Here is a 25,631-nt window from a genome sequence, read left to right as displayed (position 1 = left end):
CCATCCAGGCAGTGCCTCAGTAAGGTCTGCCTGTAGGTGGCAGCAGAAGGTAACTGTGGCTGTGAGTGGTCTGTACTAACCTGTGGAGATGAGCACTGCTGCGGAGAACAGAGCGATCTCCTCCTCAGTGAGCTGCAGAGAGCACAGACTCTTGGCAAAGTCAAACACAGCGCTGACCAGGTCGTCACAGCCTGTGAGAGTTAATAACGAGGCGGTCAATATAGAATAACATGCTGTAGTCTCATAGTTATACTGTAGTCTGATAGTTATGCTGTAGTCTCATAGTTATGTTGTAGTCTCATAGTTATGTTGTAGTCTCATAGTTATACTGTAGTCTCATAGTTATACTGTAGTCTCATAGTTATGTTGTAGTCTCATAGTTATACTGTGGTCTCATAGTTATGTTGTAGTCTCATAGTTATACTGTAGTCTCATAGTTATACTGTAGTCTCATAGTTATACTGTAGTCTCATAGTTATGTTGTAGTCTCATAGTTATGTTGTAGTCTCATAGTTATACTGTAGTCTCATAGTTATACTGTAGTCTCATAGTTATACTGTAGTCTCATAGTTATGCTGTAGTCTCATAGTTATACTGTAGTCTCATAGTTATGTTGTAGTCTCATAGTTATACTGTAGTCTCATAGTACTGTAGTCTCATAGTTATACTGTAGTCTCATAGTTATACTGTAGTCTCATAGGTATACTGTAGTCTCATAGTTATGTTGTAGTCTCATAGTTATACTGTAGTCTCATAGTTATACTGTAGTCTCATAGTTATACTGTTGTCTCATAGTTATACTGTAGTCTCATAGTTATACTGTAGTCTCATAGTTATGCTGTAGTCTCATAGTTATGTTGTAATCTCATAGTTATGTTGTAGTCTCATAGTTATACTGTAGTCTCATAGATACTGTAGTCTCATAGTTATACTGTAGTCTCATAGTTATACTGTAGTCTCATAGTTATGTTGTAGTCTCATAGTTATACTGTAATCTCATAGTTATGTTGTAGTCTCATAGTTATACTGTAGTCTCATAGTTATGTTGTAGTCTCATAGTTATGTTGTAGTCTCATAGTTATACTGTAGTCTCATAGTTATACTGTAGTCTCATAGTTATGTTGTAGTCTCATAGTTATACTGTGGTCTCATAGTTATGTTGTAGTCTCATAGTTATACTGTAGTCTCATAGTTATGTTGTAGTCTCATAGTTATGTTGTAGTCTCATAGTTATACTGTAGTCTCATAGTTATGCTGTAGTCTCATAGTTATACTGTAGTCTCATAGTTATGTTGTAGTCTCATAGTTATGTTGTAGTCACATAGTTATGTTGTAGTCTCATAGTTATACTGTAGTCTCATAGTTATACTGTAGTCTCATAGTTATACTGTAGTCTCATAGTTATACTGTAGTCTCATAGTTATACTGTAGTCTCATAGTTATGTTGTAGTCTCATAGTTATGTTGTAGTCTCATAGTTATACTGTAGTCTCATAGTTATACTGTAGTCTCATAGTTATACTGTAGTCTCATAGTTATGTTGTAGTCTCATAGTTATGTTGTAGTCACATAGTTATACTGTAGTCTCATAGTACTGTAGTCTCATAGTTATACTGTAGTCTCATAGTTATACTGTAGTCTCATAGTTATACTGTAGTCTCGTAGTTATACTGTAGTCTCATAGTTATACTGTAGTCTCATAGTTATACTGTAGTCTCATAGTTATGCTGTAGTCACATAGTTATACTGTAGTCTCATTGTTATACTGTAGTCACATAGTTATACTGTAGTCTCATTGTTATACTGTAGTCTCATTGTTATACTGTAATCTCATAGTTATGTTGTAGTCTCATAGTTATACTGTAGTCTCGTAGTTATACTGTAGTCTCGTAGTTATACTGTAGTCTCATAGTTATACTGTAGTCTCATAGTTATGTTGTAGTCTCATAGTTATACTGTAGTCTCATAGTTATGTTGTAGTCTCATAGTTATGTTGTAGTCTCATAGTTATACTGTAGTCTCATAGTACTGTAGTCTCATAGTTATACTGTAGTCTCATAGTTATACTGTAGTCTCATAGTTATGTTGTAGTCTCATAGTTATGTTGTAGTCTCATAGTTATGTTGTAGTCTCATAGTTATACTGTAGTCACATAGTTATACTGTAGTCTCATTGTTATACTGTAGTCTCATTGTTATACTGTAATCTCATAGTTATACTGTAGTCTCATAGTTATACTGTAGTCTCATAGTTATACTGTAGTCTCATAGTTATGTTGTAGTCTCATAGTTATGTTGTAGTCTCATAGTACTGTAGTCTCATAGTTATACTGTAATCTCATAGTTATGTTGTAGTCTCATAGTTATACTGTAGTCTCATAGTTATACTGTAATCTCATAGTTATGCTGTAGTCTCATAGTTATACTGTAGTCTGATAGTTATGCTGTATTCTCATACTTATACTGTAGTCTCATAGTTATGTTGTAGTCTCATAGTTATGTTGTAGTCTCATAGTACTGTAGTCTCATAGTTATACTGTAGTCTCATAGTTATGTTGTAGTCTCATAGTTATACTGTAGTCTCATAGTTATGTTGTAGTCTCATAGTTATACTGTAGTCTTATAGTTATGCTGTAGTCTCATGTAAAATAAGAATACAGCGAACGGAAACACTCATACAAACCCAATGCCTACTGCAGAGTTCAAGGTCAGGTCAGAGACTACCGAATATCTTGTCCAGAGCATTATGGGTACTGTAGTACATCATGCTACTTAGATGGCCGTAGATGTAGGCGGTACAGTATCGCTAGCAGCAGTGCCTTACCTAGTGCTTTGAACATCTGCATGCCCCCGTACTTCCCCTCAAACAGCACTGTGTTGTTGAGAGGGTTAAACGCCCGACACATTCTAACCAGGACCACCTCCAGACAACCTAGAGAGAGACAGAGAAAGATGTTAAAGTCTTTTTGCAAATCTAATACCTTTTCCCACATTGATACAATATCGTCTTGTCACCATTTGTTGTATGTTTTTGTTGAAAGGAGGTGGAAACAACTCTGTTTCAACCAGGAGACTTGTTTCTAATGGGGAAGCAGGGTGAGGTCACCTGACTTGAGCAGGAGGATCTGGTCGTTCTGGCAAAGCTCCATGAAGCCTGAGATGCGCTTGGCAAACTCCACCACATACTGGATGGAATGGGTGATCTGGATGGCACACTGCTGCCACAGCACGTCTCGCGTCTGCAAAGAAACACACACTTTGGTATGTTTTTATTTTTATTTCCCCTTTATTTATCCAGGTAGGCCAGTTGAGAACAAGTTCTCATTTACAACTGCGACCTGGCCAAGATAAAGCAAAGCAGTGCGACAAAAACAACACCACAGAGTTACACATGGGATAAACAAACGTACAGTCAATAACACAATAGAAAAATCTGTATACAGTGTGTGCAAATGAAGTAAGGAGGTAGGGACATCTCCACAGACAAATCAACACGTGTGTTATGACAGCTGTGTATTTATCATAAACACAATTTTGAAACACTACTATAGCACTTGTGCAAATACAAACAGTATTTCACCCACATGTTCATGCCACAGGACTGTGCACACAACAAGACATGCAGAAGAGTTGTATTTGGGTAATTTGGGTCATCCCTTTGTGCTGTTCAATGAAGTACACTACAAAGACAGGAATTTTTATAAAATGAATACTTGTAAAATAGTCAGCTCCATCGCTACTCGGAATATCCAAAGTACAATATCAGCAAATTGTCTTTGTGTGTTCTATAGTTTCTAGCTGAAAGATGAATCTCCATGGAGAATATTTCAAAGGGTTCTTCTGTAATGACCCATAATCCATTAGACACAGAGGAATGAGAGAGGTCACAGTGGTAAAGGAACTACTGCTCTGTTACATAGACACCCACACACACACAGGCACAGAGGAGGAGTGAGAGAGAGAAATAGAAGAAGGAGAAACGAGCAGAGAAAGAGAACTTGAGAAAGAAAAGAGAAAATGTGTGAGGTGAGATACAAAAAAAAAAAGATTTAAATAGTGAATATAGGGGAGGGAAGAGACATTTGCATCGTGAATATAGGGGAGGAAAAAGACATTTAAATAGTGACTATAGGAGAGGAAAAAGACATTTAAATAGTGAGTATAGGGGAGGAAAAAGACATTTAAATAGTGAATATAAGAGAGGAAAGAGACATTTGAATCGTGAATATGGGGGAAGAAAGAGACATTTAAATAGTGAATATAGGGTAGAAAAGAGACATTTAAATAGTGAATATAGGGTAGAAAAGAGACATTTAAATAGTGAATGTAGGAAAGAGACATTTAAATAGTGAATGTAGGAAAGAGACATCTTGAGGATACCCTAGGATAGGGGGCGCCACAGCGCATTTTGAAAAAAAATCATTCCCATTTTCAACGGCCTACTAATCAAACTCAGAAGCTAGGGCATGCATATACTTATTATATATGGATAGAAAACACCCTAAAGTTTCTAAAACTGTTTGAATGGTGTCTGTGAGTATAACAGAACTCAAATGGCAGTCAAAACCCCGAGACCGATTGAAACAGGAAGTGGAATTCAGAATTGTGGACTCGACTTCTCATCTTTCCCTATAAATCACACCGTTAACCATGGTTCAGTGAGCACTTCCTATTGCTTCCACTAGATGTCGCCAGTCTTTTCACAGTGGTTTGAGCCTTATACAGTCGAAACTCAGTGAATGAGACTCTTTGGAAATTGGTCACAGGGGATGGGCCATCACCATTATGACGCCGGGGGCCATGTCTACCCCCACCTTTGGAATGGGTTTGAAAGACAATTAAATCATCCCCCTCGAATCTTATTGGCTCTCTTGGTGTTACAGGCCCTGCAGATTAATGTTTTACAACGTTTGACATGTTTGAACGAACCTACAGGCGGGAGAATCATTTTATCCAAAACTTCAGCCCTGCGCACATCGGAGAATTTGGAGAGAGCCCAAGGACGCGCTACCAACAGCAGGCTAATGGAACGTGAAGTATGGACTTTTTCGACCGAAAATACATCTGTTGTGGACCTGGGATGCTTTCTGATGAAGACAACTAAAGGTAGGCGATTATTGACAATATTATACAAGATGAGATGTGACATGCGATTGTGCCAAGATGGCGCCGAGCTCTGTATATTAGCTCATTTTCTGAGTATCGCATCTCCTTTTATCGCAAAGTGTGATTACCCAGTAAAGTTAATTTAAAATCTGGTATGACAGGTGTTCTCAAGAGATATTCATCTATAAATGTTAGATTGACAATATACATTTTAAAAATCGTTATCGGATAGTAATTTAGGGAATTGTAGCATTGTTTACCGGGACGCATTTGAGGGGAAATTATTTAGTCAACGTCAGACGCCGATGTAAAATGCTGTTTTTATATATAAATATGACCTTTATTGAACAAAAGAATGCATGCATTGTATAACATGATGTCCTAGGGGTGCCATCTGATGAAGTTTGTAAAAGGTTAGTGCTGCATTTAGCTGTTTTTTGATTATATGTGATGCAAGTGGTTGGTCGGAAAATGGCTATGAAGCTGCTTTTTACGATGGACTCATCTAACATAATCTAATGATTTGCTTTTCCTGTAAAACCTTTTTGAAATCGGACGACGTGGGTCGATTCAGGAGAGGTGTATCTATAAAAAAATATATATATATATATATATTTTTTTTTAATTATGATATTTTTTTAATGCTAATTGGCGATATGATTTTTCGCTGGATTTTGATCCCGCTGACGGGATGAGACGCTGGAGAGGTTAAATAGTGAATGTAGGAAAGAGACATTTAAATAGTGAATATAGGAGAGGGAAGACATTTAAATAGTGAATATAGGGTAGGAAAGAGACATTTAAATAGTGAATATACGGGAGGAAAGAGACATTTAAATAGTGAATGTAGGAAAGAGACATTTAAATAGTGAATGTAGGAAAGAGACATTTAAATAGTGAATGTAGGAAAGAGACATTTAAATAGTGAATATAGGAGAGGGAAGACATTTAAATAGTGAATATAGGAGAGGGAAGACATTTAAATAGTGAATATAGGGTAGGAAAGAGACATTTAAATAGTGAATATACGGGAGGAAAGAGACATTTAAATAGTGAATATATGGGAGGGAAGAGACATTTAAATAGTGAATTTATGGGAGGAAACAGACATTTAAATAGTGAATATAGGAGAGGGACAAGATTTAAATAGTGAATATAGGGGAGGAAAGAGACATTTAAATACTGAATACAGGAGAGGGACAAGATTTAAATAGTGAATATACGGGAGGAAAGAGACATTTAAATAGTGAATATAGGAGAGGGAAGAGATTTAAATAGTGAATATAAGGGAGGAAAGAGACATTTAAATAGTGAATATAGGAGAGGGAAGAGATTTAAATAGTGAATATACGGGAGGAAAGAGACATTTAAATAGTGACTATTGGAGAGGGAAGAGATTTAAATAGTGAATATAGGGTAAGAAAGAAACATTTAAATAGTGAATATAGGGGAGGAAAGAGACATTTTAAATAGTGAATATAGGGATTGAAAGAGACATTTAAATAGTAAATATAGGAGAGGAAAAATACATTTAAATAAGGAATATAGGGGAGGAAAGAGATTTAAATCGTGAATATTTGGTGAGGAAAGAGACATTTAAAAATTGACTATAAGAGAGGGAAGACATTTAAATATTCAATATAGGGTAGGAAAGAGACGTTTAAATAGTGAATATAGGAGAGGGTAGAGATTTAAATAGTGAATATAGGGGAGGGTAGAGATTTAAATAGTGAATATAGGGGAGGAAAGTCATTTAAATAGTTAATATAGGGGAGGAAAGAGACATTTAAATAGTGAATATAGGAGAGGGAAGATATTTAAATAGTGAATATAGGGGAGGAAAGAGTCATTTAAATAGTTAATATAGGAGAGGGAAGAGATTTAAATAGTGAATATACGGGAGGAAAGAAACATTTAAATAGTGACTATAGGAGAGGGAAGAGGTTTAAATAGTGAATATAGGAGAGGAAAGAGATATTTAAATAGTGAATATAGGAGAGGGAAGATATTTAAACTGTGAATATATTGGAGGAAAGACATTTAAATAGTGAATATAGGAGAGGGAAGAGGTTTAAATAGTGAAAATAGGAGAGGGAAGAGATTTAAATTGTGAATATAGGGGAGGAAAGACATTTAAATAGTGATTATAAGGGAAGAAAGAGATTTAAATAGTGAATATAGGACAGGGAAGAGATTTAAATAGTGAAAATAGGAGAGGGAAGAGATTTAAATTGTGAATATAGGGGAGGAAAGAGACATTTAAATAGTGATTATAAGGGAAGAAAGAGATTTAAATAGTGAATATAGGACAGGGAAGAGGTTTAAATAGTGAAAATAGGAGAGGGAAGAGATTTAAATTGTGAATATAGGGGAGGAAAGAGACATTTAAATAGTGATTATAAGGGAAGAAAGAGATTTAAATAGTGAATATAGGACAGGGAAGAGGTTTAAATAGTGAATATAAGGGAGGAAAGAGACATTTAAATAGTGAATATAGGAGAGGGAAGAGATTTAAATAGTGAATATACGGGAGGAAAGAGACATTTAAATAGTGAATATAGGAGAGGGAAGAGATTTAAATAGTGAATATACGGGAGGAAAGAAACATTTAAATAGTGAATATAGGAGAGGGAAGAGATTTAAATAGTGAATATAGGGGAGGGAAGAGATTTAAATAGTGAATATAGGAGAGGGAAGAGATTTAAATAGTGAATATAGGAGAGGGAAGAGATTTAAATAGTGAATATAGGAGAGGGAAGAGATTTAAATAGTGAATATAGGAGAGGGAAGAGATTTAAATAGTGAATATAGGAGAGGGAAGAGATTTAAATAGTGAATATAGGAGAGGGAAGAGATTTAAATAGTGAATATAGGGGAGGGAAGAGATTTAAATAGTGAATATAGGGGAGGAAAGAGACATTGGATGAAATGTTATTATTTGTTTTTTTTGCAGACACTCTTATCCAAATTACTTACAGTAAAAAGAGCATACATTTAAATATATATATATATATTTATTTATACTAGAGTTTGGGGGGGTGTATAGGGGAGGAAAGAGACATTGGATGACAATGGAGTTGGGGGGTGTATAGGGGACGAAAGAGACATTGGATGACAATGGAGTTGGGGGGTGTATAGGGGAGGAAAGAGACATTGGATGACAATGGAGTTGGGGGGTGTATAGGGGACGAAAGAGACATTGGATGACAATGGAGTTGGGGGGTGTATAGGGGAGGAAAGAGGCATTGGATGACAATGGAGTTGGGGGGTGTATAGGGGAGGATAGAGGCATTGGATGACAATGGAGTTGGGGGGTGTATAGGGGAGGAAAGAGGCATTGGATGACAATGGAGTTGGGGGGTGTATAGGGGAGGAAAGAGGCATTGGATGACAATGGAGTTGGGGGGGGGTGCTCAGAAGTTGTAGGTAAGTGAGCAGTGCAAGGTCAGCTGGCCACAAGGAACACACAGACACACACTAGTCACAAGGAACACACAGACACACACTGGTCACACACTGGTCACATGGAACCCACAGACACACACTGGTTACACACTCACTTTGCTCTGGTACATCTTGATGTCATCGTAGGAGTGTGTTTGCCAGGCCAGCTGCTGCAGCTCATCTGCTGTGTATTGACAGGTCTCCAGGTGAGACTTTATAATGTTCTGGGCGATACGATCTATGGAGGGAGAGGACAGAGAAGAGACAGTCAGACACACACTTTGATCAAAATTTGAGCAAAATGGTAGTTTACCATTCATTGTCTATGGGAGCGTGAAACTGATGAACCGATCATAAGTTTAGTGACAATTATCGCACTTTTATTTAGCTTTGTTCAACCTCCCAAAGTTTCAGTCTTCACGCAACTTTGTATGTGGTCTCGTCCACCAGGCTTTGAGACGAGGTTGCATCATTTTAATCTGTATTGTAGAAATGTTCTTTTGTTTTTGTCTGAATGTTGGCGCTAATTGAAACGGGGTATAGAAAACAGCAGAACCGATCTTTACAAGAATCAGGGAATGTATTGTATACCTCCATCCGAGTAGATGTGTGACAACTCAAATATGGAGTGCACTAGTAAAACTGTGTTCCACTAAATTGACATTACAGCCTTAGTAAGGCAGGCCACACTCTCAATGGGGGTTTCTTGCATTGATGGGCTAAGCTTAAATATGACGCATGGACAGCTCTCTCTCTCTCTCTATCTCTCTCTCTCTTCTTCCCTCCCTCTCTCTTTCTTTCTCTCTCTCTCTCTTCCTCCCTCTCTCCCTAAGCCTGTTTCATCTCCTGTCCCACACACAGCTTATCACACTGACTCACACTCCTTTAGCCTCACCATGACACCCTCCTATTCAAATCATCAATTAAGGCCTGGTATCTTCCTGCACTATGCAACACTCACTCAGAGACGTCATCATGCATGTTTTCGAGGGGGCACTGATGGCCAAATGTGATATCTTTGAATGAACTTAACCGTAACCCTTAGTTACCTAGCTCTCCCATGCTGACATTGCTGTGCGCCAGCTGACTGTCCTGGTAGGTGCTATAGTTGAACAGGTTAGCCACAGGGGTCAGGTCGTACACCGGCTCCTGCTTGATGTGCTTAATGCCCGCCAAGTCCAGGCCCGACTGGTCCGGGGAGGGCTGGGTGGAGTCCATACCATGGTAGTAGCCACCTGTGGCACCACCGTTCACCTGGCCCTTGGGGAGCTCGATGACGTGGCCGTTGGCGTAGGTGCCTCCGATCTCGTGGTTGAGGGTGCTGAGGCCGTTGGTCAGGCTGGAGGAGTAGACGCGCGCCAGGGCCTCTGCCTCACACGTCTGCTGCTGCCGCTCATTCAGGATCCGCTGCTGGTGCTTCTGTACCTCGGCGTACAGGCTGTCACGCTGCTTCTTGGACATGCGGCCAAACTTCACCGCTACGCACAGAGAGGGAGGGAGGGAGAGAGGTTGTTTATTAGTCACATTGTGTTTATTTTCTCTCTCAGCTTCACCTGGGCTTTAGACATTGTGTAGGTGACAATCTTTATTTTTTTTATTTTTTATTTTTTACTTTTACCCCTTTTTCTCCCTAATTTGGTATCCAATTGGTAGTTAGTCTTGTCTCATCGCTGCAACTCCCGTACGGACTCAGGAGAGGCGAAGGTCGAGAGCCGTGCGTCCTCCGAAACACAACCCAACCGGGAGAACCCATAATCTCTAGTGGCACAGCTAGCACATAGCAGTGCCTTAGACCACTGTGCCACTCGGGAGTAGGTGACAATCTTAAGTAAGTAAGAGTCTACACGTGTGTGTGTGTGTGTGTGTGTGTAAGCGGTCTCACCATCTCTGGACATTCCAAGTGCAAGACACTTCTGTAAGCGGCAGTGCTGGCAGCGGTTTCGGTTTGTCCTGTCGATCAGACAGTTCCTCTGGCGAGGGCAGGAGTATGCAGCGTTGTTCTGCTGACTTCGTCTGAAGAACCCCTACAGGACAACCACAAACACAGCAGTCAGTTAACGGTCAGTCTATGATTTGGAAAATAAGGAGAAGAAAAGAATAGTATAGAAAAGAGCTGATGGAGAGTAGAACACAGACGCTGGAATAAAAATGAAGATATGAAACAGAAATGACAGGAGAATGATGGGGATAGAGTCAGACAGAGGGAACAACAGAGCTGTGTGGAGAACTCACTTTGCAGCCCTCACACGTGATGACCCCATAGTGGATTCCTGATGACTTGTCTCCACAGATTTTGCACGGTATAACTTCGATTTGGGCTGTGAACAGAGAGATGGGAGGGGGAAAACACACACACACCTGGGTTACATAACCATTTCATTGTGTCACACACACCTGGGTTACATAACCATTTCATTGTGTCACACACACCTGGGTTACATAACCATTTCATTGTGTCACACACACCTGGGTTACATAACCATTTCATTGTGTCACATACACCTGGGTTACATAACCATTTCATTGTGTCACACACACCTGGGTTACATAACCATTTCATTGTGTCACACACACCTGGGTTACATAACCATTTCATTGTGTCACACACACCTGGGTTACATAACCATTTCATTGTGTCACACACACTTGCCTGTACTGTACCAGTATTAATGGCCACTCAACGTTCCCCCAACTGTCAGGGGGCTCATTAGGGTGGGTGCGTGGTTGTGTGTGTGTGTTTCTATCACACGACCCAGTGAGAGGGAACAGTGCTCCCAATCAGAAGGAACCTCTCCAGTCAACAGGACTCTGTGACATCCTGTTCATTTTAGCAGTGTTTTATGGTAATGACAGGTGACGGACATTTTGTCATGAGGATGAGCAGGGGTCCTTAGATCTGGTCCCTGGATTGTAGTGGGGTTACATCACCAAAGTATCTTCACTCACTCACTCACTCACTCACTCACTCACTCACTCACTCACTCACTCACTCACTCACTCACTCACTCACTCACTCACTCACTCACTCACTCACTCACTCACTCACTCACTCACTCACTCACTCACTCACTCACTCACTCACTCGTAGTGTACATGTAACGTACTATAGGACTGAACTGTGTACTGTAGGTCTGAAATCGGCAAACACAGAAACCTTTAGGAGCATCATGTCACCACAGTAACCAGTGTGGCCACGTAGTTCGAGACGGAGAAGGATAGTGACAGATAGAGAGATAGCTAGAGAGAAATTATAGATATATATAGAGAGAGATAGATGGCACATATCTGCTGAGAATGCACACTCACTATAAGGAGATTAGACGCACAATCTAATCCTACATTATTTCCTTCCCCACACGCTGTTTCCCTGCGCTGCACACTGGCTGGCTAATCCAAAGCAGTAGGACCCTAATAACCTCTCTGCACCTGCAACTGCACTATTCTCCCAGAAATCAGGTAAAATGGCTACAAACAGACTAGACAAAAAAAATCATCCTATGCTATCCTCTCTGGGAAAAAAAATCTCTCTTAAAAAAAAAATCATCCTTTGCTATCCTCTCTGGATTAAAACCAAATTATGATAATATTACGTATTGGATCGCTAAAAAATTCACATTTTACATTACCGTGTAGTTTACCAATTAAATGGTCTGACGGAGATGTGGACATGCTCGGTATACAAATCCCAAAAGAAAGAAATGATCTCACTCCAATACATTTTTATAGAAAGTTAGCAAAAATAGATAAGATCTTGCTACCATGGAAAGGAAAATACCTGTCTATTTGTGTAAAAATCCCCCTGATTAACTCTTTAGTCATATCACAGTTTAGCTATTTGCTTATGCCTACACCTAGTGACCTGCTTTTTAAATTATATTAACAAAAAATATTCAATTTTATTTGAAACGGCAAGCCAGATAAAATTAAAAGGGCCTATTTATATAACGAATATGAATTCGGAGGGCAGAAATTATTAAATATTAAAGCATTAGACCTCTCACTAAAGGCATCAGTCATACCAAAGTTATACTTAAATCCAAACTGGTTTTCTAGTAAATTGGTACGAATGTTTCATCCTATGTTCAAGAAGGGCCTTTTTCCCTTTATTCAGATTACACCTGCCCACTTTCAGTTGTTTGAAAAGGAAATAATCTCCAAAATATCGTTATTTTTTTAAACAAGCCTTAGAAAGTTGGTTGCAATTTCAGTTTAATCCACCTGAAAAGACAGAACAAATAATACAACAAATATTGTGGTTAAATTCAAATATACTAATTGATTAAAAAAAACTATTTTTCGAAGAAATGTTTAAAAAAGGTATAATTTTAGTGAATGATATTATAAATAGGACTGGTGGAGTGATGTCACACACGCAGCTAACACAGACATATGGAAATGTCTGCTCTACCCAAAATTACAACCAATTAATTGCAGCATTCCACAAAAATGGAAGAGGCAAGTAGAAGGGAAAAAAGGAAGGAACTTGTATGTCGGCCCTGTATTAAAGAACATAAATGGTTAAAGAAAAGTGTGATAAATAAAAACATATACCAATTTCATTTAAGGACCAAAAAACTGACAGCTGTGCCATATAAATTGCAAAGTAGTTGGGAAGAGATTTTCGATGTACCCATTCCATGGCACATGGTTTATGAATTGATACGCAAAACAACGGCGGATTCAAAACTTAGAATTTTTCAATTTAAATTACTATACAAAATTCTTGCAACTAATAGAAGGTTATATATATGGGGGATACAATCTTCCCAGCTCTGCAGATTCTGCTGTGCGGAGGCAGTCATTAGATCATTTATTTTGGTACTGTCCATATGTAGCTCGTTTTTGGTCACAGGTCCAGGAATGGCTGAAGAATTGCAACATTTGTCTAGAACTAACGCTGCAGATAGCAATACTGGGTGATTTGAAAAGCCATAGTCAATCAATCAATAATATAATAATTATTTTAGCAAAAAAAAACATTTTAAATTTACAATCTGTAGAAGCTATAAGAATAGAAAGGTTCAATTGTTTTGTGAAGCATCACAGCACAGTTGAAAAATATATGGCAAATAGAAATCTGAAATGGATGATGTTGAGAGATAGATGGGAGGGGTTGAATGGAGCTGAAGGGTGGGACTAATAACAAGATAAACAATGTAAAACATACGGGGTCTGTAAAATGTATATAGGTTCAGAACTTTTGTGATATAGCACAGTTACAAATAAAAATCAAACTGGATGGACATCAGAAATAGAGGAAGGACTAAAAACAAACAAAAAATAACTATTGTAAAATAGACTGTGTCTGTAAAATGTGTATAAGATGAATAAATTGAAGGTAAAAGCCGAAGTGTTTATTAGTTTACTCCAATTGGGGGATCGGTGGTAGGGTTTGCGGGGAATAATAATAAAGGTATATTCTTTAAAAAAGTATGTATATCTATATAGGTATGTGTATGTATATATGTGTATATGTATGCATGTGTGTATGGATATATATATTTACCCCCAAAATATATGGGGGATTGGAAATGATGCAGACAATTACATTGATGGAAGCAACAATCTTTCTGCACTATTAAGCTGATCCACCCCTAAAAAAAAATAAATAATCATCCTATTTTCGGTTTATGAAATAGTAATATTCCACAAATCTACAATAATCAATTCTTCAGATTTTGCCAGAAACATAGAAAACAGAAATGACACATAACTTTGGTGACCCTGAGTATAGACCCACCAACAACAAAAAAAGGGACCGAAAACTGAGGTATGTTCATAAGGAACCAAACGGACTGAAAAAGGGAGGGACTACCTGGATTTGTCCAATAAGGAACATACGTTTTTGTTAAACATGTGCCCTATGAACACGACCAAGGATCCATTCACAAGCTGTAGAGCAATAACAGAAAAGCTGCAAAGTACACAGAGAAATGACTGTAAGGGTTAATCTTCTAACGTTCTAACCTAAGCTTCTGATATTAATGTAGTAATTTAGGGTAAAAGGCAATGTCCAAAAGTATGGCTTACCTACGACATCCGTTTTCATTTTCGGTGGAGACAAACACGCATAAACAGATGTACACACACCGTTCTGTGTTGCAGCTGCAATAGGATGACAGGTGTTTCAATGTGTGTGCTAATGAATGTGTCCATAGGTATGTATGTCTTGTGTGTCTGATTGGTTTACGGCTAGGACTTAATTGGTCTGATCAGCAGTGTTTATGAAGTGTGTGTGTATGTGGTTTGTATGTGATCTGTGTGTGCAGTGTCATAATGGGATTAGCGCAGAAAGATGATGACTACTCGGGAGTTGCGTCTGCTGTCTAAGCTGTATGGGGCTGTCTTGTACCTCTTTACCCAGGAAGGGACGTCCCACTCCCCCCTCAAAGCCTGAGTCAGAGAGAGTCTAACTGGGGGTCTTAATGACCATGACCTCTGTGACCCCTGAGCCCCAGACCATGTGCTGACTTAAGGTCAGTTTGATCCCGACCCAGGACACTACTAGACAGACAGACAGACAGACAGACAGACAGACAGACAGACAGACAGACAGACAGACAGACAGACAGACAGACAGACAGACAGACAGACAGACAGACAGACAGACAGACAGACAGACAGACAGACAGACAGACAGACAGACAGACAGATGGACGGACGTACTGACTGACTCATAATCAGCAAGACAGACAGAAATGTTCAAATCAAATTTTATTTGTCACATGCGCCGAATACAACAGTGAAATGCTTACTTAAAAGCCCTTAACCAACAATGCAGTTATAAGAAATGCCCTAAAAAGTAAGAGATAAGAATAACAAATCATTAAAGAGCAGCAGTGAATAACAATAGCGGGGCTATATACAGGGGGTACCCATACAGAGTCTATGTGTCACTGTGCGGGGGGCACCGGTGTCGAGGTAATTGAGGTAATTATGTACACGTAGGTAGAGTTATTAAAGTGGCTATGCATAGATAATAACAGAGAGTAGCAGCAGCGTGGGGGTGGGGGGTTGGTCAATGGAAATAGTCTGGGTAACCATTTGATTAGCTGTTCAGGAGTCTTATGGCTTGGGGGTAGAAGCTGTTTAGAAGCCTCTTGGACCTAGACTTGGCGCTCCAGGACCACTTGCCGTGCGGGAGCAGAGAGAACAGTCTATGACTAGGGTGGCTGGAGTCTTTGACCATTTTTAAGGCCTTCCTCTGACACCACCTGGTATAGAGGTCCTGGATGGCAGGAAGCTTGGCAGCGGCGATGTACTGGGCCATACGCACTACCCTCTGTAGTGCCTTGCGGTCGGAGGCGGAGCAGTTGCCATACCAGGTGGTGATGCAACCCGTCAGGATGCTCTCAATGGTGCAGCTGTAGCACTTTTTGAGGATCTGAGGACCCATGCCAAATCTTTTCAGTCTCCTGAGGGGGAATAGGTTTTGTCGTGCCCTCTTCACGACTGTCTTGGTGTGCTTGGACCATGTTAGTTTGAGGGTGATGTGGACACCAAGGAACTTGAAGCTCTCAACCTGCTCCACTACAGCCCTGTCGATGAGAATGGGGGCGTGCTCGGTCCTCCTTTTCCTGTAGTCCACAATCATCTCCTTTGTCTTGATCACGTTGAGGGAGAGGTTGTTGTCCTTGCACCACACGGTCAGGTCTCTGACCTCCTCCCTATAGGCTGTCTCATCGTTGTCGGTGATCAGGCCTACCACTGTTGTGTCATCAGCAAACTTAATGATGGTGTTGGAGTCGTGCCTGGCTGTGCAGTCATGAGTGAACAGGGAGTACAGGAGGGGACTGAGCACGCACCCCTGAGGGGCCCCCGTTTTGAGGATCAGCGTGGCGGATGTGTTGTTACCTACCCTTACCACCTGAGGGTGGCACGTCAGGAAGTCCAGGATCCAGTTGCAGATGGATGTGTTTAGTCCCAGGGTCCTTAGCTTAGTGATGAGCGTTGAGGGCACTATGGTGTTGAACACTGAGCTGTAGTCAATGAATAGCATTCTCACATAGGTGTTCCTTTTGTCCAGGTGTGAAAGGGCAGTGTGGAGTGCAATAGAGATGGCATCATCTGTGGATCTTTTGGTGTGGTATGCAAATTGGAGTGAGTCTAGGATTTCTGGGATAATGGTGTTGATGTGAGCCATGACTAGCCTTTCAAAGCATTTCATGGCTACAGATGTGAGTGCTACGGGTCGGTAGTCATTTAGGCAGGTTATCTTAGTTTTTCTTGGGCACAGGGACTATGGTGGTCTGCTTGAAACATGTTGGTATTACAGACTCAGACAGGGACAGGTTGAAAATGTCAGTGAAGACACTTATCAGTTGGTCAGCGCATGTTCGCAGTACACGTCCTGGTAATCCGTCTGGCCCAGCGGCCTTGTGAATGTTGACCTGTTTAAAGGTCTTACTCACATCGGTTGCGGAGAGCGTGATCACACAGTCGTCCGGAACAGCTGATGCTCTCATGCATGTTTCAGTGTTACTTGCTTCGAAGCTAGAATATAAGTTATTTAGCTCGTCTGGTAGGCGCATGTCACTGGGCAGCTCTCGGCTGTGCTTCCCTTTGTAGTCTGTAATAGTTTGCGAGCCCTGCCACATCCGAAGAGCGTCGTAGCCGGTGTAGTACGATTCAATCTTAGACCTGTATTGACACTTTGCCTGTTTGACAGTTCGTCGGAGGGCATAGCGGAATTTCTTATAAGCTTCCGGGTTAGAGTCCCATTCCTTGAAAGCGGCAGCTCTACCCTTTAGCTCAGTGCGAATGTTGCCTGTAATCCATGGCTTCTGGTTGGGGTATGTACGTACAGTCACTGTGGGGACGACGTCCTCAATGCACTTATTGATAAAGCCAGTGACTGATGTGATGTACTCCTCAATGCCATCGGAAGAATCCCGGAACATTTTTCACTCTGTGCTAGCAAAACAGTCCTGTAGTTTAGCATCTGCTTTATCTGACCACTTTTTTATAGACAGAGTCACTGGTGCTTCCTGCTTGAATTTTTACTTGTAAGCAGGAATCAGAAGGATAGAGATATGGTCGGATTGGCCAAATAGAGGGCGAGGGAGAGCTTTGTACGTGTCTCTGTGTGTGGAGTAAAGGTGGTCTAGAATTTTTTCCCTCTGGTTGCACATTTAACATGCTGATACAAATGAGGTAAAACTGATTTAAGTTTCCCTGCATCAAAGTCTCCAGCCTCTAGGAGCGCCACCTCTGGATGAACGTTTTCCTGTTTGCTTATGGCGGAATACAGCTACAGTGAGGGAAAAAAGTATTTGATCCCCTGCTGATTTTGTACGTTTGCCCACTGACAAAGAAATGATCAGTCTATAATTTTAATGGTAGGTTTATTTGAACAGTGAGAGACAGAATAACAACGACAAAATCCAGAAAAACGCATGTCAAAAATGATATAAATTGATTTGCATTTTAATGAGGGAAATAAGTATTTGACCCCTCTGCAAAACATGACTTAGTACTTGTAGCAAAACCCTAGTTGGCAATCACATAGGTCAGATGTTTCTTGTAGTTGGCAGCCAGGTTTGCACACATCTCAGGAGGGATTTTGTCCCACTTCTCTTTGCAGATCTTCTCCAAGTCATTAAGGTTTCGAGGCTGACATTTGGCAACTCGAACCTTCAGCTCCCTCCACAGATTTTCTATGGGATTAAGGTCTGGAGACTGGCTAGGCCACTCCAGGACGTTAATGTGCTTCTTTTCGAGCCACTCCTTTGTTGCCTTGGCCGTGTGTTTTGGGTCATTGTCATGCTGGAATACCCATCCACGACCCATTTTCAATGCCCTGGCTGAGGGAAGGAGGTTCTCACCCAAGATTTGACGGTACATGGCCCCGTCCATCGTCCCTTTGATGCGATGAAGTTGTCCTGTTCCCTTTGCAGAAAAATCCCCCCAAAACATAATGTTTCAAACTCCATGTTTGACGGTAGGGATGATGTTCTTGGGGTCATAGGCAGCATTCCTCCTTCTCCAAACACGGCGAGTTGAGTTGATGCCAAAGAGCTCCATTTTGGTCTCATCTGACCACAACACTTTCACCCAGTTGTCCTCTGAATCATTCAGATGTTCATTGGCAAACTTCAGACGGGCATGTATATGTGTTTTCTTGAGCAGGGGGACCTTGCGGGGACTGCAGGATTTCAGTCCTTCACGGCGTAGTGTGTTACCAATTGTTTTCTTGGTGACTATGGTCCCAGCTGCCTTGAGATCATTGACAAGATCCTCCCGTGTAGTTCTGGGCTGATTCCTCACCGTTCTCATGATCATTGCAACTCCACAAGGTGAGATCTTGCATGGAGCCCCAGGCCGAGGGAGATTGACAGTTCTTTTGTGTTTCTTTCATTTGCGAATAATCGCACCAACTGTTGTCACCTTCTCACCAAGCTGCTTGGCAATGGTCTTGTAGCCCATTCCAGCCTTGTGTAGGTCTACAATCTTGTCCCTGACATCCTTGGAGAGCTCTTTGGTCTTGGCCATGGTGGCGAGTTTGGAATCTGATTGATTGATTGCTTCTGTGGACAGGTGTCTTTTATACAGGTAACAAGCTGAGATTAGGAGCACTCCCTTTAAGAGTGTGCTCCTAATCTCAGCTCGTTACCTGTATAAAAGACACCTGGGAGCCAGAAATCTTTCTGATTGAGAGGGGGTCAAATACTTATTTCCCTCATTAAAATGCAAATCAATTTATAACATTTTTGACATGCGTTTTTCTGGATTTTTTGGTTGTTATTCTCTCTCACTGTTCAAATAAACCTACCATTAAAATTATAGACTGATAATTTCTTTGTCAGTGGGCAAACGTACAAAATCAGCAGGGGATCAAATACTTTTTTTCCTCACTGTAATTGAGTGCGGTTTTAGTGCCAGCCACGGTCTGTGGTGGTATGTAAACAGCTTCGAAAAATACAGATGAAAACTCTCTAGGTAGATAGTGTGGTCTACAGCTTATCATGAGATACTCTACCTCAGGCGAGCAAAACCCTGAGACTTCCTTAGATATCGTGCACCAGCTATTATGTACAAATATGCATAGGCCCCCGACCCGTGTCTTACCGGAGGCTGCTGTTCTGTCCTGCCGATAGAGTGTATAACCCGCCAGCTGTATGTTCTTAATGTCGTCGTTCGGCCATGACTCGGTGAAACATAAGATATTACAGTTTTTAATGTCCCGTTGGTAGGATACACGTGCTTTCAGTTCGTCCCATTTGTTTTCCAGCGATTGAACGTTAGCTAGCAGAACGGAAGGGGTTAATACTAGAAAAATAAAATAAAGACGGATAAGGGGTACGAGAAGTTCGTCTTCGAGAACTGAAAACCCTTAGCAGTCAGAACAGACAGGACAGATTGTACTTACTGACCCTCTTCAAACCCCCATTCATATCCTCTTCTACCTATTATTTTCTCTAATGGATCTACGTACCCATTGTGAATGAGAATTATCAATTTAGAGCACTAGCTTGACAAAGTTAGCTGCTAAATTGCCCATACCCCACCACATAGAAAACCACCACAAGCATCTCTTTCAGGCTCAACATTAATGAACAGATAGCACATTAATGAACGAAAGCACAACCAACAATTATTGAGCATGATCTCTCTGTGTGTGTGCGTGCGTGTGTTAAGTTTCAAGTTTCAACGTATATGTTTGATAGCTGCTGTGTGTGGACTGGGACTGTGAGTGTTATGAAGTTAGTACTCTCTGGATTGGTTCTAGAGGTGACCCAGTTCCTGCCCAGCACCAAACTGGGTCAGAAGCAGCACAGCACAGCGCAGCGGGATGGACTGGGCTGGACTGGGGAGGAAAACACACACAGACACATACACACACTGAGTGCTACAGTGAAGATGTCAATGGAAGCGGTTTCTAACGGTATATTTATAGTGAAAACAGGTCAGTTGTGCTGCAGGACATGAAGGTAATAAACAGAGACCGAATATAACCAGTAAACAAACACAGAACAAAACTCTGTGTGCATGTGTGTGTGTGTGTGTGTGTGTGTGTGTGTGTGTGTGTGTGTGTGTGTGTGTGTGTGTGTGTGTGTGTGTGTGTGTGTGTGTGTGTGTGTGTGTGTGTGTGTGTGTGTGTGTGTGTGTGTGTGTGTGTGGACGTCTGTGTTTTTATGTGTGTGTGTTTGAGAGTGTCTGTGTGTGTTTCAGAATGTGTGTGCATGTGTTAGAGAGAGTGTGTTTCAAATTGTGTGTGTGTGATTCGTGTGTGTGGGTGTGATTAGAGTGTGTTTCAGAATGTTTGTGTGGGTGTGTTTCAAAGTGTGTGTGCATAGCCACCGGGCCTGTCAGGTGGAATAAGGAGCCAGTCATGACAGTTTGGCTGTTGCTAAGGCGACCACTCACTCGCTCCTGTCGTCTGGCTGTCAGAGCAATGATTCGCTGAGCAGTCACACACATGCCTACAGGAAGTGATATCACCAAACTTCGGAGATTGTCTTGCTTACTATCACATTCTAAGTAGGATCCTTCTTACTGCCTCCTCTCACTTGGCGTTGGTGCCAACACTATGGTCATACTTTACACCAAGTGGCTCTAGAACTGTCTATTTACATAGTAGTAACACAGACAGGTACATTGTGAATACAGTTCAGTAACGACTGTATATGGAACACCTGTGCTTCAGGAGATTATTCATGATTCTGCAAAGTTTAGAACAGATAGATAGCATATAGATAGCAGATAGAGAGCTGCAGATAGAAGTGTGGTTTATAGAACTAAATTAATGATTCCTAGGCCCTCTAACTGGCTGGCTGTGTGGGTATGGCTGCCCTCTGACTGGCTGGCTGTGTGGGTGTGGCTGCCCTCTGACTTGCTGGCTGTGTGGGTGAGAGCTAGGCCCTGACTGGAAGTCCTGATTTATCCTGAAGTTATGTAAGAGCCGTAGTGCAGCGCTGGCGATTCCATGGCCAAGATGAGCTCAGCCCCACAATCTCCTCAGAGAGAGATACAGAGAGAGACAGACACACATCCAGCCAGACGTGTTACAGTCATCTAACAGAAAGAGTTTTGTGAGGTGGACTGTGGGTGTCTGGTTGGTACAGTGAGTGATGTGTAGTGAACTGGCACGTGGAGTGTGTTAATTGATTTTTAATGAAGTGAGGAACACCACTCAGTCTCATGGGCTCCCCACTCTCTAAATAGAGCCTTAATTAGCTTCATTTGAGGAGATGGGAGCATCTGCACATGAGCACTGGCTTACCATAAGTCAATTTGTAGTGAACAAACACATGCACGCACACACACACACAAAGGGATATGGGCACAAAGCAGCAAGACAACATCAATACTAAGCGCAATGTTCAACCAGCAGTCGTCCTTACCCTGAGCACCTCTCAAACTGTGTGGTGATGTTTGTTACCACTAGGTGTTGCTGTATTTCAACTGCCGTAAGGGCTATTTGTTATGTAAGTGTGAACAGAAGGGGCAGACTGGACATGCATGTTTCATCCATTAGCTAAAGGGGGCTAGTTACAAAAACACACCCAGGGCTATACTGTGTTCAGCATGCTGTTGCCATGGAATAGCAGCAGCAGGGGTTATGTTGTTACTTGTGTTGCTGCTCACACACACACACACACACACATGCACACCACACACACACAGCCTGACCCCCACACCTGTGTTTTCACTAGGGTCACCAATGCCTACATTGACTCACTTGGACGGCTCTGGCATTGTGGCAGCAGCCGGGTATTATGGGTAATTACTCAGACCCGATTGTATGGTTGGCACTGTCTCCATGGGGTCCGTCCAGACTGGGTAATAACGCAGGGCAGGCAGGGGCCCATCCCCCCTCCCTTCTCCTCTCCCCTCCCCTGATGCCTGCCTGTGTGTTGTGGGGCAAACATGTCTTTGTCCAGTAGCCATGTTGAACAGTAGCAATGATGCATCATGGATGTTAATTATTGCTCCCCTCCCTCATATGTTAGAGGGAACAGGCTCATCCAGTTTTCCGCGAGGCTGCAGTGCACTCTGGGTAATTGCTCATGGGGCGGCAGGTCTGGGATCAGCTGCATTGGGCTTATGGAATCCAGCTCTGTGTTCTGATTGGACACGTCAGAGAGGGACCAGAAGGGGGCCACTGGCTGACGTCCAACGCATCGATACACACTCACATGCGCACGCAGACACATACACAAAAGTGCACATATGTATGCACACATACAAATCACATCGTGATACGCAGAAATGTACTGTACTCTCACACAGCGGTAGGTAATACATAGGATTTAGAAATGCTATGGCAACACTATAAAGTGAGTGATTCCCAAACTGAGGGGTCGGCGGGGTCCCCCCCCAAGAAATATAAATTAAATATATATACCGTACCAGTCAAATGTTTGGACACACCTTCTCATTCCAGGGGTTTTCTTTATTTGGACTATTTTCTACATTGTAGAATAATAGTGAAGACTTAAAAACCATCAAGCGCTATGATGAAACTGGCTCTCATGAGGACCGCCACAGGAAAGAAAGACCAAGAGTTACCTCTGCTGCAGAGGATAAGTTCATTAGAGTTACCAGCCTCAGAAATTGCAGGCCAAATAAATGCTTCACAGAGCTCAAGTAACAGACACATTTCAACATCAACTATTCAGAGGAGACTGCGTGAAACAGCCTTCATGGTTGAATTGCTGCAAAGAAACCACTACTAAAGGACACCAATGCTTGGGCCAAGAAACACGTGCAATGGACATTAGACCGGTGGAATTCTGTCCATTGGTCTGATGAGTCCAAATTGGAGATTTTTGGTTCCAACCGCCATGTCTTTGAGAGACACAGAGTAGGTGAACGGATGATCACCGCATGTGTGTTCCCACCGTGAAGCATGGAGGAGGAGGTGTGATGGTGTGGGGGTGCTTTGCTGGTGATACTCTCGGTGATTTATTTAGAATTCAAGGCACACTTAACCAGCATGGCTACCACAGCATTCTTCAGCGATACACCATCCCATCTGGTTTGTGCTTAGTGGGACTATCATTTGTTTTTTAACAGGACAATGACCCAACACACCTCCAGGCTGTGTAAAGGCTGTTTGACCAAGAAGGAGAGTGATGGAGTGCTGCATCAGATGACCTGGCCTCCACAATCACCCGACCTCAACCCATTTGAGATAGTTTGGGATGAATTGGGCCGCGGAGTGAAGGAAAACAGCCAACAAGTGCTCAGCATATGTGGGAAGTCCTTCAAGACTGTTGGAAAAGCATTCCAGGTAAAGCTGGTTGAGAGAATGCCAAGAGTGTGCAAAGCTGTCATCAAGGCAAAGGGTGGCTACTTTAAATAATCTAAAATATAACATATATTTTGATTTGTTTAACAGTTTTTGGTTACTACATGATTTCATGTGTTACTTCATAGTTTTGATGTCTTCACTATTATTTTACAATGTAGAAAATAGTAAAAATCACGAAAAACCCTGGAATGAGTAGGTGTGTCCAAACGTTTCACTGGTACTGTATTTAAAAATTATTAATATATATATATATATATATATATATATATATATATATATATATATATATTTTAAAGGAACTTAGTCCGGCTTTAAACTTGCTCTTGAAAGTTGTAATAGCAGAATGCACAAGGTGCGATTTCGAAATTGGGTAGTGCATCGTCAGTTTTCCTTTGTCATGTCAGTCATTGCACACCTATTTGTAACTTTTCAGAAATGTCCAGATTAACTCAGCTAATGTTTTTATATTCTGTATAGTTTTTTTAGGCCATAGATATTATTGTAATTTTTTTGGCACTCAAATATCACGAATACACATTAGACATGCCAAAATGAACAGTTTGTGTCATGAACGGTGCTTGTGCCCATAGAAATAGACATGGTGCAGGGGAGGGGTGGGGGCAGGGGATGTTCCCCAATGCTAGAAGGCCCCGAGTCAAACATTTTGGGAACCCCTGCTATAAGTGAAGCCCACACAACACTGTGGGGTTCATGGTAAGTGGCCCTGAAATGGGGAGGTATGCAAGGGAGGCTTGGGAAATACTCCACAGGGTAGACTCGATCCCAATGCCCCTTTCCCTCCCCAAACACCCTCCCCCATCCTGTCCCTCCCACCCTTCTCTCCCCTCAGGTCCTTCCCAACACCCTCCTATGTGATCCCCCCACAGGCTTGACCTCTGAACTTTCCTTAGAGAGAGAGAGACAGAGAGGAACATGTCCAAGGGTGATGTGTGACCACAGCATCTGGTCTAGACCTTCTGAGAGCAGGGGTAGGCTACACACTGTATTGCAGAGCTACTGATGATAATGATCCAAATCATGTATTTGTAAGTAAATGCCTGGAGCACCGCTCCCTAACCCTCCCTTAAACAGACCCACTCTGTTCTTCCTATGATTTTGGTCTTGGTCCTAATTGTAGATGATGTGTGTGTGCTTGTGTACATGTGTTTGTGTGTGCGTGCATGCATGTGTAAGAAGGGAAGGGTATAGGGGACTAATAGTTTACAACTTAATTTAGAAACATGCATATTCCTGCTCATCTTGAAGGACACTAGCTAATCACATGGATCCAAAGGTACCAAACTACAACAATTGCCTTGGAGAGTGTGTGTGTGTGTGTGTGTGTGTGTGTGTGTGTGTGTGTGTGTGTGTGTGTGTGTGAGAGAGTCTCTCACTCTCAGGGATGGATGCTAATAGCTCGCCTTAGGCTACAATTTAACTGTCTAACAAGGTTTTCCCCAAAGTGGCCCCAGGGGCATCTTTCTCAAAGACAATCAAAAAGCTCTCTTCACATGCACTGTCTCTCTCTCTCACATACAGTACATACAATACAAGTATTTCATCAAACTTTAATATGAAGACACTGTTTCAAACAAAAAGGCTATTATGATTCTAGAAAATATATGAACACTATACATGGAATACTGAGGCTAGATCAGACCTGGGTTCAAATACTATTTGAAATCTTTCAAATACTTTGGGCTTTTTCTTTAGCCCATCTGGAGCACCAGATTGGCGGGGTTTACAATGTCAGGACTTTATTTGTTCCATTGCAACAAGCAATCTCAATCAAGCGCAGAAATAGTATTTGAACCCAGCAGGTCTGGT

General features: G+C 41.5%; 1 protein-coding gene across 2 annotated transcripts in view; it reads right to left on the bottom strand.

Moving 5' to 3' along the window:
- The window catches only part of LOC106585703 (nuclear receptor ROR-beta), a 38,671-nt gene that overhangs the window by 1,463 nt on the left and 11,577 nt on the right, over positions 1–25,631 (bottom strand). The window contains exons 1-8 of one of the 2 annotated variants that reach the window (XM_014172219.2): positions 14,579–14,734; positions 10,781–10,866; positions 10,431–10,572; positions 9,598–10,026; positions 8,665–8,786; positions 3,105–3,237; positions 2,823–2,930; positions 81–191 (exon numbers count right to left, since the gene is read on the bottom strand). In XM_014172219.2, coding sequence (XP_014027694.1) covers positions 81–191; positions 2,823–2,930; positions 3,105–3,237; positions 8,665–8,786; positions 9,598–10,026; positions 10,431–10,572; positions 10,781–10,866; positions 14,579–14,597 — 1,150 coding nt within the window. In that variant the 5' untranslated portion in view covers positions 14,598–14,734. Of the gene's footprint in view, positions 1–80; positions 192–2,822; positions 2,931–3,104; positions 3,238–8,664; positions 8,787–9,597; positions 10,027–10,430; positions 10,573–10,780; positions 10,867–14,578; positions 14,735–25,631 lie in introns of those variants that run through there. The other variant, XM_014172220.2, reaches the window with a different exon arrangement.

Source organism: Salmo salar, chromosome ssa24 (genome assembly GCF_905237065.1).
Source record: "Salmo salar chromosome ssa24, Ssal_v3.1, whole genome shotgun sequence".
NCBI classification, from domain to species: Eukaryota; Metazoa; Chordata; class Actinopteri; order Salmoniformes; family Salmonidae; genus Salmo; species Salmo salar.
Note: the sequence above shows the minus strand (reverse complement) of the source record. Positions and strands in the feature narration are given on the sequence as shown.